Source organism: Sturnus vulgaris, chromosome 22, assembly GCF_052056855.1.
Source record: "Sturnus vulgaris isolate bStuVul1 chromosome 22, bStuVul1.hap1, whole genome shotgun sequence".
NCBI classification, from domain to species: Eukaryota; Metazoa; Chordata; class Aves; order Passeriformes; family Sturnidae; genus Sturnus; species Sturnus vulgaris.
In genome coordinates this window covers 3,950,298-3,965,335 of record NC_142264.1, presented here as the reverse complement: position 1 = coordinate 3,965,335, position 15,038 = coordinate 3,950,298, and the positions used below count along the sequence as shown (strand labels likewise).

Genomic DNA, 15,038 nt, shown 5'->3' with positions numbered 1-15,038 from the left:
GTCAAGCAAAGGCAAACAAGAATTGTTGAACAGGAAAGCTCCCAGCACAAACAGCTTTTAAACAATGAGATGCTCCCAGCTTTGAACTGCTCCTCCTTGCTGTTCTCAGACTTTGGAAGGTCCTGGTCCTTTGGGAGGTGAACAATTGAGCCACAGGGCTCCCTTTGAGGAGAGGCACTGGCAGAAATGATGGGGACATTTGCTCTGCTGAGTCAGCTCTTCCTTGGCAGGACTGTGAGCTAAGAATTTCCAGTTATCTGCACTTACTCCAGTAAAATAATTACCAGGAGCAGCCCAAATGCTGTTCTAGAGAGAGCACAGCTCAGCTGGGAGTCATCTGTGCTGCCTAATCCTACAAAGTGACTCTAACAGCCAGGAGCTACCCCTCAAACAGGACTTCCTCAACTTGCCACAAAGCACATATTTACCCTGTGAGAGAACATCCACGGAGGGCTGGTCTGCATTGATGGATTTCAGAACTTTCTGGTAGATGTGGAAAATCTCTGGGAAGTTTCTGTGATATTCCAGCAGCTTCTTGGACACCTCCTGCTCAGAGACATCTTCTGGTTTCACCAACCTCTCCTGCACCAGGGGGTCACTTGGCCAGTCAAAGGTTGTGTGGAAAACCTCTACAGGGAACACGGTTAGGAACTAAGAGCATGATTTAACAGGTCTCTAGTTAAGAATGTCCCTCTTAATTCCACTCCTCAAAACATCCAGCCTGATTTTTTTTATTGAGCAATGTGAGGATTTTATCTCGTGATGGATGATGATAAAAGTCAACAGACAATACAGAGCTGAGTGCATTTGACAGTTTATTTTATTTAATAGAAATTATTTTATTTAACCTAATGGAAATGATTTTATTTAAAACATCCTAAAAACATCTCTGCACCTCAGAAACAAAGCAGGACCTAGCAGAGATGCACAGCAAACTTAGAAACTCATATGGACAGATCTAACCTTTAAATATTCTGTACTGCCATAGTTTGCAGGCTCAATACTGAGCTTTTTATTTCCCTGCATTTCACTGGAGCTGAAAATAATGCAATGTCAACAAATACCATTTCCAAACAGCTGAAATTTATAATCATAAATTCCTACTAGTTCTTAAAGGCATCCCATTTAAATTCTAACCCCATCAGTAGTACTGCAAGGTTTCTGAGACCAAGCAACACTCCAGTCTGCAGTGGAGGTCAGGAACAAACATACTGCACCTTGTGTGAGGGGATCAAGCCTTTTCCCACCACTCCTCTCAATCAGCACAGTGTCTGGGGCATAGAGCATAACTAGGCAACAAAAAGGAAAAAGAAGAAGAAAAAATTTTAAAAAGTGTAGTTCTTGTTAATTATTTGCTTTATTGCCTGTAACTGTTTAGATGTATCCTAATATTAAAGGTGGCTGGATTTATCTCGAGCACATTTGTCTCGTTCTCATTTCCCAGCATTCTCCCTGCAAATATTTTACTTCATTTTTGAATCAGAATTTTGCTTCACCTACTAAACAATACAGCGGGATAAAATATCCATGAATCCAGTACCCATGGGCACTAACTGTCCCCATTATCCAAAAAACATCACCACCAGCAATAAAAAATTGTCTCTGGAGCTTCAGACAGAAGTTCCCACAGAGCACTTGAGACTGATTCTCTTCTACACCACAAACCATTACTTTTCAGCCAGGTACTTCAGTGGTGACACCAGTGAAACTGATTTTTTTTTTTTATAATCTCACAGAAGAGTGTTCAAACTTGATTAGAAAGCATCAAAAGAGGAAGAATCTGTCAGTTCCCTGGGTTGCTTTTGGCTAATCATCCTTGCAGTTAAACACTGTAATTTAATTACTATTTCCAGGGCATTTGATTACAGGTTTCAAACAAGTTCTTTGTATGACTTTCTTCTCTGTATTAAATGGCTTTTTCAGGCACTTTTCTCCCTATTAAGGTACTCACACACTGTAAATCTCCTCTCCTCTCAATCTTCTTTTTGATTAACTAGACAGACTGAGCTTTAAGATTCTCATTCAGGTCTTGGTGGCACAGATATAATTGTGAGCAAAACTCAACTTCAGATGTTATTAGGTATATTAAAAATACATGCAAGTACTAGACATTAAACATTTTTGCCTAACTCTGCTGCAGTGATTCTGAGTTCTTCATTAACAGCTGAATATCATCCAAATCAAATCCAAAGTGACAATTCATCAAGTTGGATAAATTCTGTTCACTGTGCACTGGCACGGTCTGCACTTATCATTTCACACTGCATTCCACACAATTGCAGTAATTTTTTATATTCTAAGTAGGTCCTTTAACTATAATTTGGGACAAGTGGCTTCTCCTGTATGGCAAAATCTTTTCTAGCAGCCCTTTGCCAGCAAAACATTCCACCCTAAACCAGCCAGAATCCACCCCCACTCTGCAAGGTCAGGTTTAAAATCATCATGTTTCCACTTCACTTGGTGAAATTTACACTCCCTAATTCAACAGAGGCATCAATTTGTGTTTAGCACGTGAGGAACTGGCTTAGCCTGAGGATAAAAGCTGATTTTTAGAGATGGAAGTCAGGAGCAAAGCTACTTGTAGCTGCACTTGGTGTAGAAATTGTTGGAATTACAGAGCTCTGACGTGGAAGGAGGAAAGGGTGTGAAAGACAGGGCTTAAAGTTTCCCAGGTTTCCTCAGGCTTCCAACCCTACTGAAATATTCTGCTGTCTGGTGACTCTGTTTCCAGCATTGGTATTGAATTTATTGAGGATTTTTTGGGACAAACCCTTCTAGTCTTTCCTCCTGGATGCAATCACACACACAGTTTGTACTGCTTACCAACATGCCTAGGAAAAATGCCAGATGATTGCAGTATCCATGCCTGTTCCTGATTTTCAGGGAAGCCTTCCAAAATCCATCCCTATTGAACAAAAACATGAAACAGTTATTGATCTTGGAAGAGAAAAAAAAAACCAACAAAATTCATACAAAATCTCAGTGCAATCTACACAAAAATTACCTCATTCTTATCCCTCCACAGCACAGTATTTCTCATGGATGCTTGTGAGAGAAGAAAGCAAACATGGAGCACTGATATTTTTGTGAAATGCATGCACTGATTCCACTGCCACACAGAACTTATGGATTGTAGCAATGATTTTTTTTTTCATGTTTCAATCTTAAAAATACTAACAAACCAACTTCTATCTCAAATAAAAACAACCCAAAACAATTTCTACAGTTTTGAAATATTCAAAAGGATACCAGCCCACACTGTGTATATATATATAAAAAAAAGGAGCTAAACAAATCTAAAGACAGATTTAATGCCAAGAATACTGAGGAAAATATGCATGCTTTCATTATTTTCTTAAATTATACAGGAAAACTCACAGTAATGGAACCAGCATTCCCAGAGCTAATGAAGCAACAGAGCAAAAGAAAGCAAAAAGAAAAAAGAGCCTTTTGCTCCCTTAAGTCCTTGTTATAGCCAGCTAAGTGTTGGATTGAGCATCTTTAAAAAAACATTTAGAGATGTGTGAAATACCGGCGGAGAGCTGCAGCCTCACTCAGTTTTTGTCTGATGCAGTATTTGAAATCTAATCCACTTCCCAGGCTCAAGCCTGAGTCTCCTGAACTCTCCCTAATTTATCTGTTAGTTGCCTGAGCACACCAGTCCTTGCTGTTATATCCCACCCCTCCAAATAACTTGGTGATACCGCAGGAAATCTGGGAGCCATCTTCGTGCTGAAATAAAGGAGATATTTTAATATTGCATTAGCTGGCAATCATTATCATCTCCCATATAAATCTGGTGCTCTGTCAGTGTGGGGTCCAAAGGTTCTCCAAGTATTTCAGGGAAATCTATCTCCAGGACTTCTGTGGGAGGCAATGGGCTATTCCAATTACACAAGAAAATAGAGCAGACTATTTAAAATTCTTTAATTAGCCTGGTTTCAGGAACATGTCATCCTGCTGACAGATGTAGAAAATACAAGACTCAAGTAACTGCAAGCCATTTTTGCCACTCCCAGTGTTTGCTCTGCCAAATTAGAATGAACCACTGGCTAAGGTCACACAGGTGCTGAGAAATCAATTTATCCCTTGGGACTTTGCACAAGGCAAAGCTGCACAATGTTTGTAGTGCTATGCCAGGAACTTCAGCTCCAGTTTGGAATATATTGTGTATAAAATATATATATATATACATATAGGCCCAGATCTTCTAGGGAGAAATGGCATCTGAATTCTGAGGCAAATAAATCGATGCCAATTTACACAGACTACAAATCTGGCTTATTTTCTCCACTCTGAGTGCAACCTTTTTGGAAATTATAACAAAACAAAAGAAAAAAAAAGCCCCCCAAACCACCCCACAAAACCTGAAGTCACTACTGCTTATGGCTCAAATCACAGAATGTGCAACAGGCAGTAAACACAATACCATAACAATCCACAATCCATACTTTTAACAATCCTCAGCAAACTTCAAGAGGTTTACATACTAATTTCAAAGGTCCTTAAAACAGGCAATAAGCAATTTTATAGCAAAAAGTTTTGGCTATTTAGGAAAACAAAACTCAACAAATAGCTTCCTGCAGAAAATATATTTAAAATGCAAAATCAACACAGAGTACAAAAGCAGGGAGCATTTTGGAGCTGATTTCCAAAGGTCTCTGAGTTGCAGGGTATCAGTCAGTCCCTAATTAGAATATATTATCCATCTACTTGACACTTCAGTGAAATGTCTATTCCAGCACAGAGCTGCAGCTTTGTTCAGAACAGGTTTATTGATATTCTGCTGCATTCCCTCTCCATACCCCCAGTGGCTCGGTTCTGTTTTATCACACATCAAAAAGGCCGTATGCTCAGGGCACCCCATGCACAGCTCGGAGCTGGAGGTCTGAACAGCTGCAAGTAGTGTGGTATCACAGGAGGGACAAGCTCCAAGCAGATGTCACAGATAAAATAAAAAAAAAAAAAAAAAAAAAAAAAAGGGGGAGAGTGAAAAAAAAAAAAAAAAAGAAGAGTGAAAAGAGAGTGTGGCTTGGGAATGGAGCAAGAGGAAGCAAGACACAGCAGAGCAAGACCTGACTTAAAATATGCCTATCATGCTTTATGCAAACACTGGTCTTTTTTTGCCCTCCTGACTGCCATTAAAGTGTAATTAGTAACTTCACATGGTAAATTTGTTTCTTTAAGAAACCATCTATTTTTGGTTCTTGATAGCAGTAACCTTCTATCCAGGCATGGATTGCACCTTATCACACCAAGGGTGGGACAAAGGCTAAAAGAGAGAAATTCCGTGGTGCCTGCATGCTGTGGTCACTGCTCCTTCTCTTCCAAACCTCCCTCCTTTCTCACATGAGCCCTGTGAACAGAGATTGTGCTGCTGCCTCCATGCCAGGTGAGCTGCTCCTTGGACACACTGAAAAATCAGCAGCAAGGAAGGACTTTCAAAGCCATCACTGTCCTCTCCAGACTTCAGCAATCTGGTGACAAGGAAATGCTCAAGGTCATTCCCAAATGTAAATCTCCCCACTTTGCTGGCATTTCTCTCAGCTATGATACCAAGCCTACAGAGTTTCACATTCTTCACCACAATTATGACTTGGATATTCAAGTTCCCTCCTGTTATTTGACCTGTACATCCTTCATATATATATATATTTATTACCAAATCCAAAATTAACACTGCCCTTGAACAAAGAAAAAGAGACAGCAGAAAGAAATAATGCTGAATTATGTGGCACATAAAAAAAAATCTCAGCTAGAAGCACAAAGGTCATTACAGCTGTTTTTTAGGAAAACAAGTAATCACAATAGTTTTTTCTCATTATTATTCAGTGGTTTTGAATAAGTATTACATGGTTTTCACTCCCAAATAAGGAAAGGGGTCAGAAAATGACACACATACAAAAATATTATCAGTAATAGCTTTGCCAGGTCTAAAATCCTGGAGATTTTCAGAGCATGGCAGACTGAGGAGTGCAGTAGAAATACCAACAACCCAGCTCTTGCAGTCCACCAACATGAGCAGTATGGATGATGGGAAAAGCCCAAACCTTGCCAAACTTCCCATTAGAAAGGAACCTCTTATGGCCTACATTAGTTCTGCCAGTGGAGTAAGGTGCAAAGATGTTTTTAAAAGTTCCATTTTTCTCAGAAAACAGAAAATGTGATGAATGGGCAGATTCTGTCCCTGGATAAATCTTTGCAACCATCACTTTCTTTGCATGGAATTTCACAGAGAAATTTATCTACCAAGGTAAAACCAAACAGAACCAATCAAGGTAAAACCAAACAAAGCCATTGCTCTCTGTGCTTTCCCTTTCAAGGGCAGCCACAAAAAAAACCCCAAACCAATCTCAAGTCATTCTGCCACTGATTGTGTGAATCACTGGCCTAAGCCTAGGTTCCAAAGCTCCTAAGGAAGGTGGCTCAGCTCTCTGTCTCAAACACATCCTGAGCAATCTCTCTCCACTGGCTTTCTCCAGCTCCATGAATTCCCTCCACAGCCCAAGCAGCCAAGCTGTGCTAACCCTGCAAGATGAAAATTCTCTGTAGCAGCCTCTCAAGTGCCAGGCTGGAACATAATGTTTGCAATAAGTTTTCTGTGTGTGCTGCAAGACCTCCCCACCTGATCCCTCACAGCCCTGGCTACGTTTGTGTTAGAAGAACACATAACACAGGGCCTCAGCAGAGCTGTTGATCAATAAAAATGTTCTCCTTAGAGAATGCCAGTGACATCTATAAACCTGTGAGTGTCAAAACAACGGCACAAAAAATCCTGTATTCCTACTGTCAGTGGGATGAAAGCTGTACAATTAATACCAAGCCAATGACACCACAAGGAGAAATAAAACAAACAGCTGGTGGTACTGTGGTCCAACATGCTGCTCCTAATCTATGAACATTTCCAGTGAAAACATGCTGACTCATGTTTTGAAAGAAATGGCATAAATCTGGTCAGTGGTGTAAAAACCCTACAGCATTAATTCTGTGTTACACACAGAAAATATCACACTTAAAATGCACAGACCCCCTGTCAAAGGAGAAAATAATTTGTGGTCACTTTGAGTGTGTCTACCTATTAATGTAAAGATTTTTAATAACCATCACACCTTTGAAAAACAAATCATGTGTTTTTCCTAAAACCAGCTGAAACCTCAGCCAGGTTGATAACATCCACTCCATTCTTGCTGAATGTCAGGGAAGCTTCATGAAGAGTTTTTCCCCCCTGGTTCTGTAAGACACCCAGCACTGATTCAGTGCTGCTGGTGATAACAACAGGAACATAAAATACAGGCAGGACTCTGTGCAGCTGTTGGCATTTTAACCACCTTGTCACCTTATTCATACATGACCTAATCCTTAAAATAACTCACTGAGAGATGCTTCCCTCATTATTGACAGGAGGACTAAAGTCATGCCAACAATTATAGAAAGCACAGGGGGAAAAAAAGGTGGAAAATAAGGTGGATGCAGGCTGTGGAGAGTGATGGATTTTGTTTGACAGTAAAACACAGTTTAACAAACACTGGGAAAAAGTAGGTGTTGAAAACATATGTTCTTTTAATCAGGAAAGGAGACCTATGTGAAAAAATGAGCATTTTTGAGAGGTTATTAGAACTCCTGTAACAAAAGAACTAAAAATACCACAAAAATGAACAAGACAGTATACCACGTGTGGTTTAAAACAGGTTCTCCTGCCAACTGAAGGTCCTGTTGGATTTATTACAGATAAAAAAAATATATTAAGTGCTACCAGATATATAATCTGGAGTGCTAAGTAACTATGAGTTAAAATGAAGTAAAAGAGCTCAGCTAAAAAGATAAAAAGACCTTCAAGGAAAACCAGACAGACTCATATAATTCAAGCACAGTGAATAGCAATACAAAAGTTTAATTCTACTTTGCAAATTCAACATTAATAAGTCAGTTATAGAGTAAGATCTGCAGTATTTTATGAAGAAAAGTTGATACCATTTAGGATGCAAATCCCTTTACCTTTTCTTTCTAAGGATCAAAAAAATCATTGTTTTAGTCTCCCAGATGATGAAACATGGAGCAAGAAACATGGGATCCCACAGATTTGAACACAACTAAACCTATTCAGTTGCCTCTTTGTGTAAGCTAAGAGTGAACATATTAATTATTACCCAGAAGACAATATATTCAAGTGCAGAGTTTCTTCACACAGGAAGAAAAAAGAGACAAAACAAGAAATAAAAATTGAAATTAGCAACATTAAGATTCTTTTCCTCGCCTTTCCTCATGAAGAGCCAAAACCTTCACAATATTGATTTCTATCTATTTTCTGTTTATCTGTTTTGTCCACTCCATCTCTGCCAGTTGCCCCAGGCAATCAACAAAGCTCTGCTTGTTCAGCCTTTGATCATCTCTGTGCTGGAAGATTAGCATATGCATACTCTCATCCTCCCCTTTATCCTGTTAATAAAGCTCCAAACTCCCTCCGCTGATGTTCAAGAAAGCAACGGGCTCGGGAGCCCCGATGATTTGCCCCCATTCCCTGCTCTGCTCAGGACTTGGAATGCTAAGTACCAGGCACGAGTTGTGTAAGTGCTTATCCAGCAGCCCTCTGAGGAGCAATTCTTACTTGTTTGATGCAGTCCACGTTTGACAGACGTTCCTGGATCAGATTGGCCCAAAGCGCGTTGGGAATTTTCTAAAGAAAGAACAAAAAAAAAAAAAAAAAAAAAAAAAAAAAAAAAGAAAAAGGGCTGAATATTCACAATTGAGTTCAAAAGGAATTTTACCATGCAGGCACGTTGTGGTTAAAGGTGAAGTGAGATGTCTTCTTGGAAATAAAGAAATAAATAATTCCGTGCGAGTTCCCGGGTCATTAACATGAGTTAATGACAAAGAGTTAATAAGGGCACAAAAATCAGTGTTAAAGGGAAGCTGAGCACAAAGCATGAATATCCATGAGGGTTTTGCACACTGACATGGAAGCAGTGCCAAGTTCTGCACACGGACACACACACTGGGCATCAGAGCTGCAAAGGGATCCAGAAGAACATCACATCCATAAAACACCCTTTTAACCACGGGGATCTGACCCCTGACTGCTCCATGTGACACAGGGCTCAGCACCAGGGACCTGCCAGCTCTCAGTGACACAAACACAACCTCAGACTCTGAGCAAACAACATAAAGATTTTCAGGAGGTTTCATAGCTTCAAGTAACTCTCATCATCCAAAAGGTTTATTTAAAATAGATTTTATAGTTGAACTTCGTTTATTTTTAAACTCAGGACCGTGAAATGGGATGGAAACTGCATCTGCCAGTACTTTCAAAGTGCTGTTTAGTTCTGTGACTGCTATTTTGTTCATCTCTAGAGATGTTTTGTAAAAAGGTATTTGCTATGTGACAGAAGAATGAAGTTCCTATACAGATTAGCACCCCTCAATATTTCTTCCCTTGTATTTGATTTCCTGACAAGAAATCAGCAATACCCTCCTTCCCTTCTAGTATGAATTTGCTTCACTATCTTAATTTAGGCTTTCATTCTATGCTGAACTTGGTTAAACTCTGTGTTAGCCACTTAAAGTCTAAACTTCTGTCCATGCAGCTCACAACAGCCATTAATCATTTCACTACATTGCCTTGTCTTATTCATTGTGTGAAAAAAAAAACCAGAAAAAAACCCAACCTGCAATCAGATTCTCTACCTCCCAATTAAAATAAATTATCTCTCACTTAACAATGTGAGCTTGAACCTTTAGTTCCATATACTGTGGGTTCTCATGTCTTTTTCCTAACTAGTCTGAAGGGTATAAGCCTGAAAAGGAGTATTTATATAGGCTTGGAGAGGCACATAGGGCAGGAATCAGATGTTCCTCTGTATTCAAGACAACCTTTCAACATATTTTTCCAATCTACATATTTTTCCAATCTAATTACCACTAACTTTTAATAATTAGACAATTGTCTTTTAATAAGACAATTAATTACATTACTGATCAACTGATCCTGAGAGTCATGGCACCTGGAAAAAATATTCTTTAGAGCAACTCCTTTGAATGTCAACTCATACAATGAAAAAAACCGCGGCTGATGATGTGGGAAGATTTCATAAAATCTTCTTTATTAGATGATGAAACAATTTCACAAGGAGTGCTGGAAACGGTCCCACTTTGAAGGAGGCTGGAGAAAATGCTCCAGAACACACAGAAGAGCCCAGGTGGCCCAGGCAGGCGGGGTTTGCTTTTGTTCCTCTCTTTTGTCCCCAGCTCTCAGTGCCTCTCCTCACATCAGCCGTGCAGGAGACGCCGCTCAGGCAGGTAGCAGAGAAGGAGGGGAGGACATGGCAGCGTTTGTTGAGAGGCAGCGGGTCCCCAGGGTGCTTTGTCAGAGCCTCCTGCAGCCCCTCGCTGCCAGAGCCTGTCACCTTCCAAAGGGGCACCACGCTGCTCGCAGGGACAGCCAGGACCTGGCTGCTCCTTTCATGTGTCATGTCAAAACAGGCTGCAGGGCTGCTCTGCTAAGCCTTGCCAAACCAATTTAAACCAAATTTATCCTCGCTTCTCTCCGTGCACTGGTGTTCTTGCTCCTGCCTTTGGAGTGGGGCTTGTTGCACAAAAACAATCAAGGACACACATTTAAGTATTTCAGTGTTTTAGCTCCTTCTGCTCTCTGGGGCTCAATTCCAGTCTCATTTCCTGGGCAGTTTTCCTCCCACTGAGCAGTGGCCTACAAAATAATTTCCAATAGGCTGCTTGCAGAATGCTTAATTATTCCACTAGAAATCAGGCTATCTCTCATAAACACATAAATACACATAAATATATTGTGAGCCTGGGAGATGGGATTGCACTTCCCAGAAATCTGCAGTCATGGACAGTGACACACATTTGATAGCAGCCAAACCACACCTAACCCACAGAGCTGTCCCAACACAGTGCAGGTAAAGGAAACATTGCTGTGGGATTTTGGTCATGTTCAGAGCACTTTTTTATCCATGCTGGTTTAATTATTATTTCCATGTTTACTGAAAAACTGTACCCACTTGTGGTTAATTGTAAATATTCCATGTTATTTCAGGAATATCATACTTCAATTTCCATGCCTGGTCTACTCAGAGTTATATTTCAATTCCCCTTCCATAAAATTCCCACACATTTTTTTTTTTTTTGTAGGGGAGCTTTTTTAGTAGCCACTTTTCTTGGAAGTTTTGGATGTATTTGCTCTGAAAACAGCTGCAGCTAAAAAATTCTGGCTTCTCCAAACTGGCACCTTGGAGAGAATAGCAAACAAGGGTGAAGAAATTTACTTTAGGATCCTGAGTATCATGAATGTTTAGATTTAGTTTGTTCAGATAAATACACACGAAAGGCTGGTCTTTTTTGGATACACAAAACTGGAAGAGTTTCTTTTTGTTCCTTCAGTGTGGCCTACCCTGGAACAGATTGGAATGCTGACCCTGCATAGTTTAAGGATGCCTTGGATTTTTTTTTTTTCTCTTCTATTTTATTTCTTTTTAAAAGGCACAGGGACGTGACACAACTCTGGAGCAGTTATTAAGTATTATGCAAACACCTTAACTGCAATTTAGTGTAGCATTAAGAGCACACCCATCCCACAAACCCACAATTACCACAGTTGTTTCAACTTCTTATTTTATCCAGTTAACAGCAAAAGTGAAACATGCAATAGCTCATCATTAGACTTCACTATAGGAAAACCTGAAGATGCTTTCTATTAACATTATAATAACTAGAGATGAGGGAATAATTTGCAATGATTTATCCAAAAATGTAGCTTCTTTTTCTGTTCATGGAATATTTATTGGTAGCTTGTGGTTCTTCAATTTACTGAATATTCAAAAATACTTGACTTCTTTTTGGAGTATTTTTACATGCACAACGATCACATTTTGCTTTGAACACTCAATATTTAAAATTCACTACCTGAGCTGTGCTCATTAGCAAGTGGCCAGGTATGTGTGGGTGAATGATTGCTTGTCCAACTTGAAAAATGAAGCTTCAGAGAGTGATCATGGATTTTAAATATGCCTTCCATGGCTTCCTGTGCCAGGAAAACCCAAATGCTTTAATGTGTGAACACAAAAGAGATGAAAGCTTGGCTAAAGATGAGTAGGTAAAATATGTGAACAAACATTTGCAGGGATTTTTGCAGCATTTGCCCAGACCCAAGGACATTGGCCAAGTGACCTCAAGCTGCCCAACCTCTGGTTCTGGGGTTAATGCAGCCACAGTAGCCTTAGATGTGAGAAACAACATTAAATTGCCTTTATGATCTTCACAGCAGACTCTCCAAAACCCACAGCCTTAGCTCCTGCTTTTCCTCTTCTCCATTTATTAAATTGCTTTGGCCAGGACTAGCACTTTTTAACACCCTGGTTATATCCAAACCAAGCAGCTCTTGTTCTTCTCCTGAACTGACATCCCAACCTAGAGCAACCCAGGAGTTCCCTCCTAATCCAAGGAGTTACATTCAAAGAAACAAACTCACATAAAAGAACGAAATTATTTAGTGAAAACTTCCTCCTAGGGTCTAAAAATCAAACCCAAAGGCAAACTGCACAATGCTGAACCACCAGCAGCCTCTGCTCTGCGGGCCCTCCTCACTACCTGATTAGCCTTGACATTTTTGACTTTCATCTTCCACACCATCCATCTTTTTAAATCAAATAAGCCCAAAAGGACACCCTTGAAAGTGCATCTGTATAGTCTGAAATATGTTAATAATTACAGTAATTAAACCAAAGGGAATTTTTGTTTTAAATTCTCCCCCCTTCAAGTATAAATTTATGAACCTATCAAAACAATCTTTAATAATTAGAACTAAGATTTCAAAGTACATATTCTCAGTAAGAATAATTCTATATTACCCCAGCCAAATGCAAACATTTTTGCCAGTGAGTTCAGGGAGTTCAATGAACTCTTTCCTCTCAGATCTCGAAGTGTGTTACTTGAGGCATCTCCAAACTTCATTTGCTAATCCAATATTTTATTCCATTTTGATAAACACTACCCTATTTTAGCCTACTTTTCTAAGGAAAAACCCCTAATCTGTGTATCACACCATCTGCCATCTCAGTAAACTACAAATCTGTTGGCCAGTTCCTATTCTAAATTGGATTTAGTAGGGCTGTAGAATTCCCACAGATAGGAAATTGCTTCGATTTTTTATGAAAATGGGTGATAAGGGACAAAATAGAAACTCAAACTCAGTGGAATTATTGGAGAAAGTCACAAAACCCCAGAATTCTTCCATTCTATTTCTCATGGAATGCCTTGACATTGGAGAAAGGAATCAGCCAAAAAGGCAGGAATAGATTCTTCTCTGTATTCAAGATAACCTTTCAACACATTTCTCCAATCTCTCAATTTTTACTAATAAGACAAATAATTACATTACTGTTCAACTAATCCTGGGAGTCATGACACCTGGAAAAAAATGTTCTTTGGACCAACTCCTTTGAACATCGAGTAGGATGCCCACAATGAATGGATTTAAAAATCTGACTGGAGAAACTCAGGTACACAGAACTGGGGAAAATTCAACAATCTGAGTCAGCTGCTCCTGCCTCAGCTTGAGAGCTTCCAGGGCTGTCAGGAACTGACTGGATTGTCATCCTCCTTTTGAGTTAATGCACCAAGTAAGTTATTTGTGTCATGCTACAGAGAAATCAAGCATGCACAACTAAGTAGCACTGTCAGATCAAAAAAAGTTCTTTGTGTACATATTTTCCAGAGCATTTTGTACCAAAGGAGACCTCAGAGATTAATGCTTATTTTATCGAGATTATCAAACATGCCCAGATAGAAGACACTGTGTTTAATAATAGAATCAACCATTCTTTAAACTGGATTGTGCATTCCTGGATTTTTCCCAGTTCTGCTGCTTGTTTCAAGGTTAATATTTTCAAGACCTCCATTATTTTGCCCCTGTTCTGTGTCCTGACACACCACTGTACAACACAGAGAGAAGAGTCTTTACTCTCATCTGCTCAACTCAGCAGTGGAAATCATGGGAATGCCACATAATTCCTGTTCTGTGACATGAGAACAACTGTTATTATATTCTCTTACACACCTGGTTTCTTTCTTTATATGCCTTTGCTTCCTCTGTCTGCATTAATACTTCCTTGAATAACAAAGTCTCCTGAGAGACACGTATGGCATTGAAATGTTTACAAAGCCACATTGCCTGAAGGGAGGAAAAAAAAAAAAATACAGGTTGAAATAATACAAGTTGGAAAGAAAATGAAGCAATTTTTTTCAGAAGGCTGCAGAAAGACAGAGCTTTCCTAGCCATACATTTAAATATACAGACATTTAAGTATATAAGCAACTTTAAGTAGTTTCTTATGAAGATGTTCAAGAGTATCCAGCTTTGAATAATGGTTTTTTCATCTCCTGTATCTTAACACAGAATTTAAAGAAGGAAACATTCTTCCTACCATGCCCTCACCAGCATCACCTGCCGTTTCTGAGGTTCAAATGCAACTTTGACTTTTGCATTTAAGCAGTGCCAGTGGACATGAGACAAGTGACCATGCAAATGGAGCAAATCACAGCAAGGGAACACCACAAATGTGTAATTACCTCACTTCCCCCAGGCTAATTCAGGCTAAAAGGCTGGGAAAACAAGGCAGGCAGAATTCTGTTGCATTCCAGCAGTTTCTCTACCTGAGTGAGTTCTCACAGACCTCACTTGAAAATATCTGTTTAACCTGTAGTGTAATACCCAGGTGTATCCCTCAGGAATGAAGCCCTTTAATTTGTCTTGTGTTCCTCTATCACTTGGATAAATCTCAAAATTCTTTTCCCAGAATAAAATTCTCCAAACTGCTGAGCTCAGTAGAAAGTAAGAGGGAAGTGCTACAACACTGAGGGTAAAGTACTCACAACTGTAGTTTTCCCAGAAGCAGGGGGACCAAGGACACAAATTCTTGGAGCTATGGAAGAAGGACATGTAAATGTCAAGATGCAGAACAGCAAAAATCCCAACCAGTTTGCCACTCTTATATTGCTTAATACCAATGTAGCCACCATGAAAC

At 39.6% G+C, this 15,038-nt stretch overlaps 1 protein-coding gene across 4 annotated transcripts in view; it reads right to left on the bottom strand.

Annotated features, from left to right (window-relative positions):
- The window catches only part of AK8 (adenylate kinase 8), a 65,713-nt gene that overhangs the window by 44,464 nt on the left and 6,211 nt on the right, over positions 1 to 15,038 (bottom strand). For 3 of the 4 annotated variants that reach the window (XM_088177488.1, XM_014873331.2, XM_088177489.1), the window contains exons 3-8: positions 14,887 to 14,936; positions 14,072 to 14,185; positions 8,606 to 8,674; positions 2,824 to 2,905; positions 1,218 to 1,289; positions 429 to 629 (exon numbers count right to left, since the gene is read on the bottom strand). In XM_088177488.1, coding sequence (XP_088033614.1) covers positions 429 to 629; positions 1,218 to 1,289; positions 2,824 to 2,905; positions 8,606 to 8,674; positions 14,072 to 14,185; positions 14,887 to 14,936 — 588 coding nt within the window. The remainder of the gene's footprint in view (positions 1 to 428; positions 630 to 1,217; positions 1,290 to 2,823; positions 2,906 to 8,605; positions 8,675 to 14,071; positions 14,186 to 14,886; positions 14,937 to 15,038) is intronic. The other variant, XM_088177490.1, reaches the window with a different exon arrangement.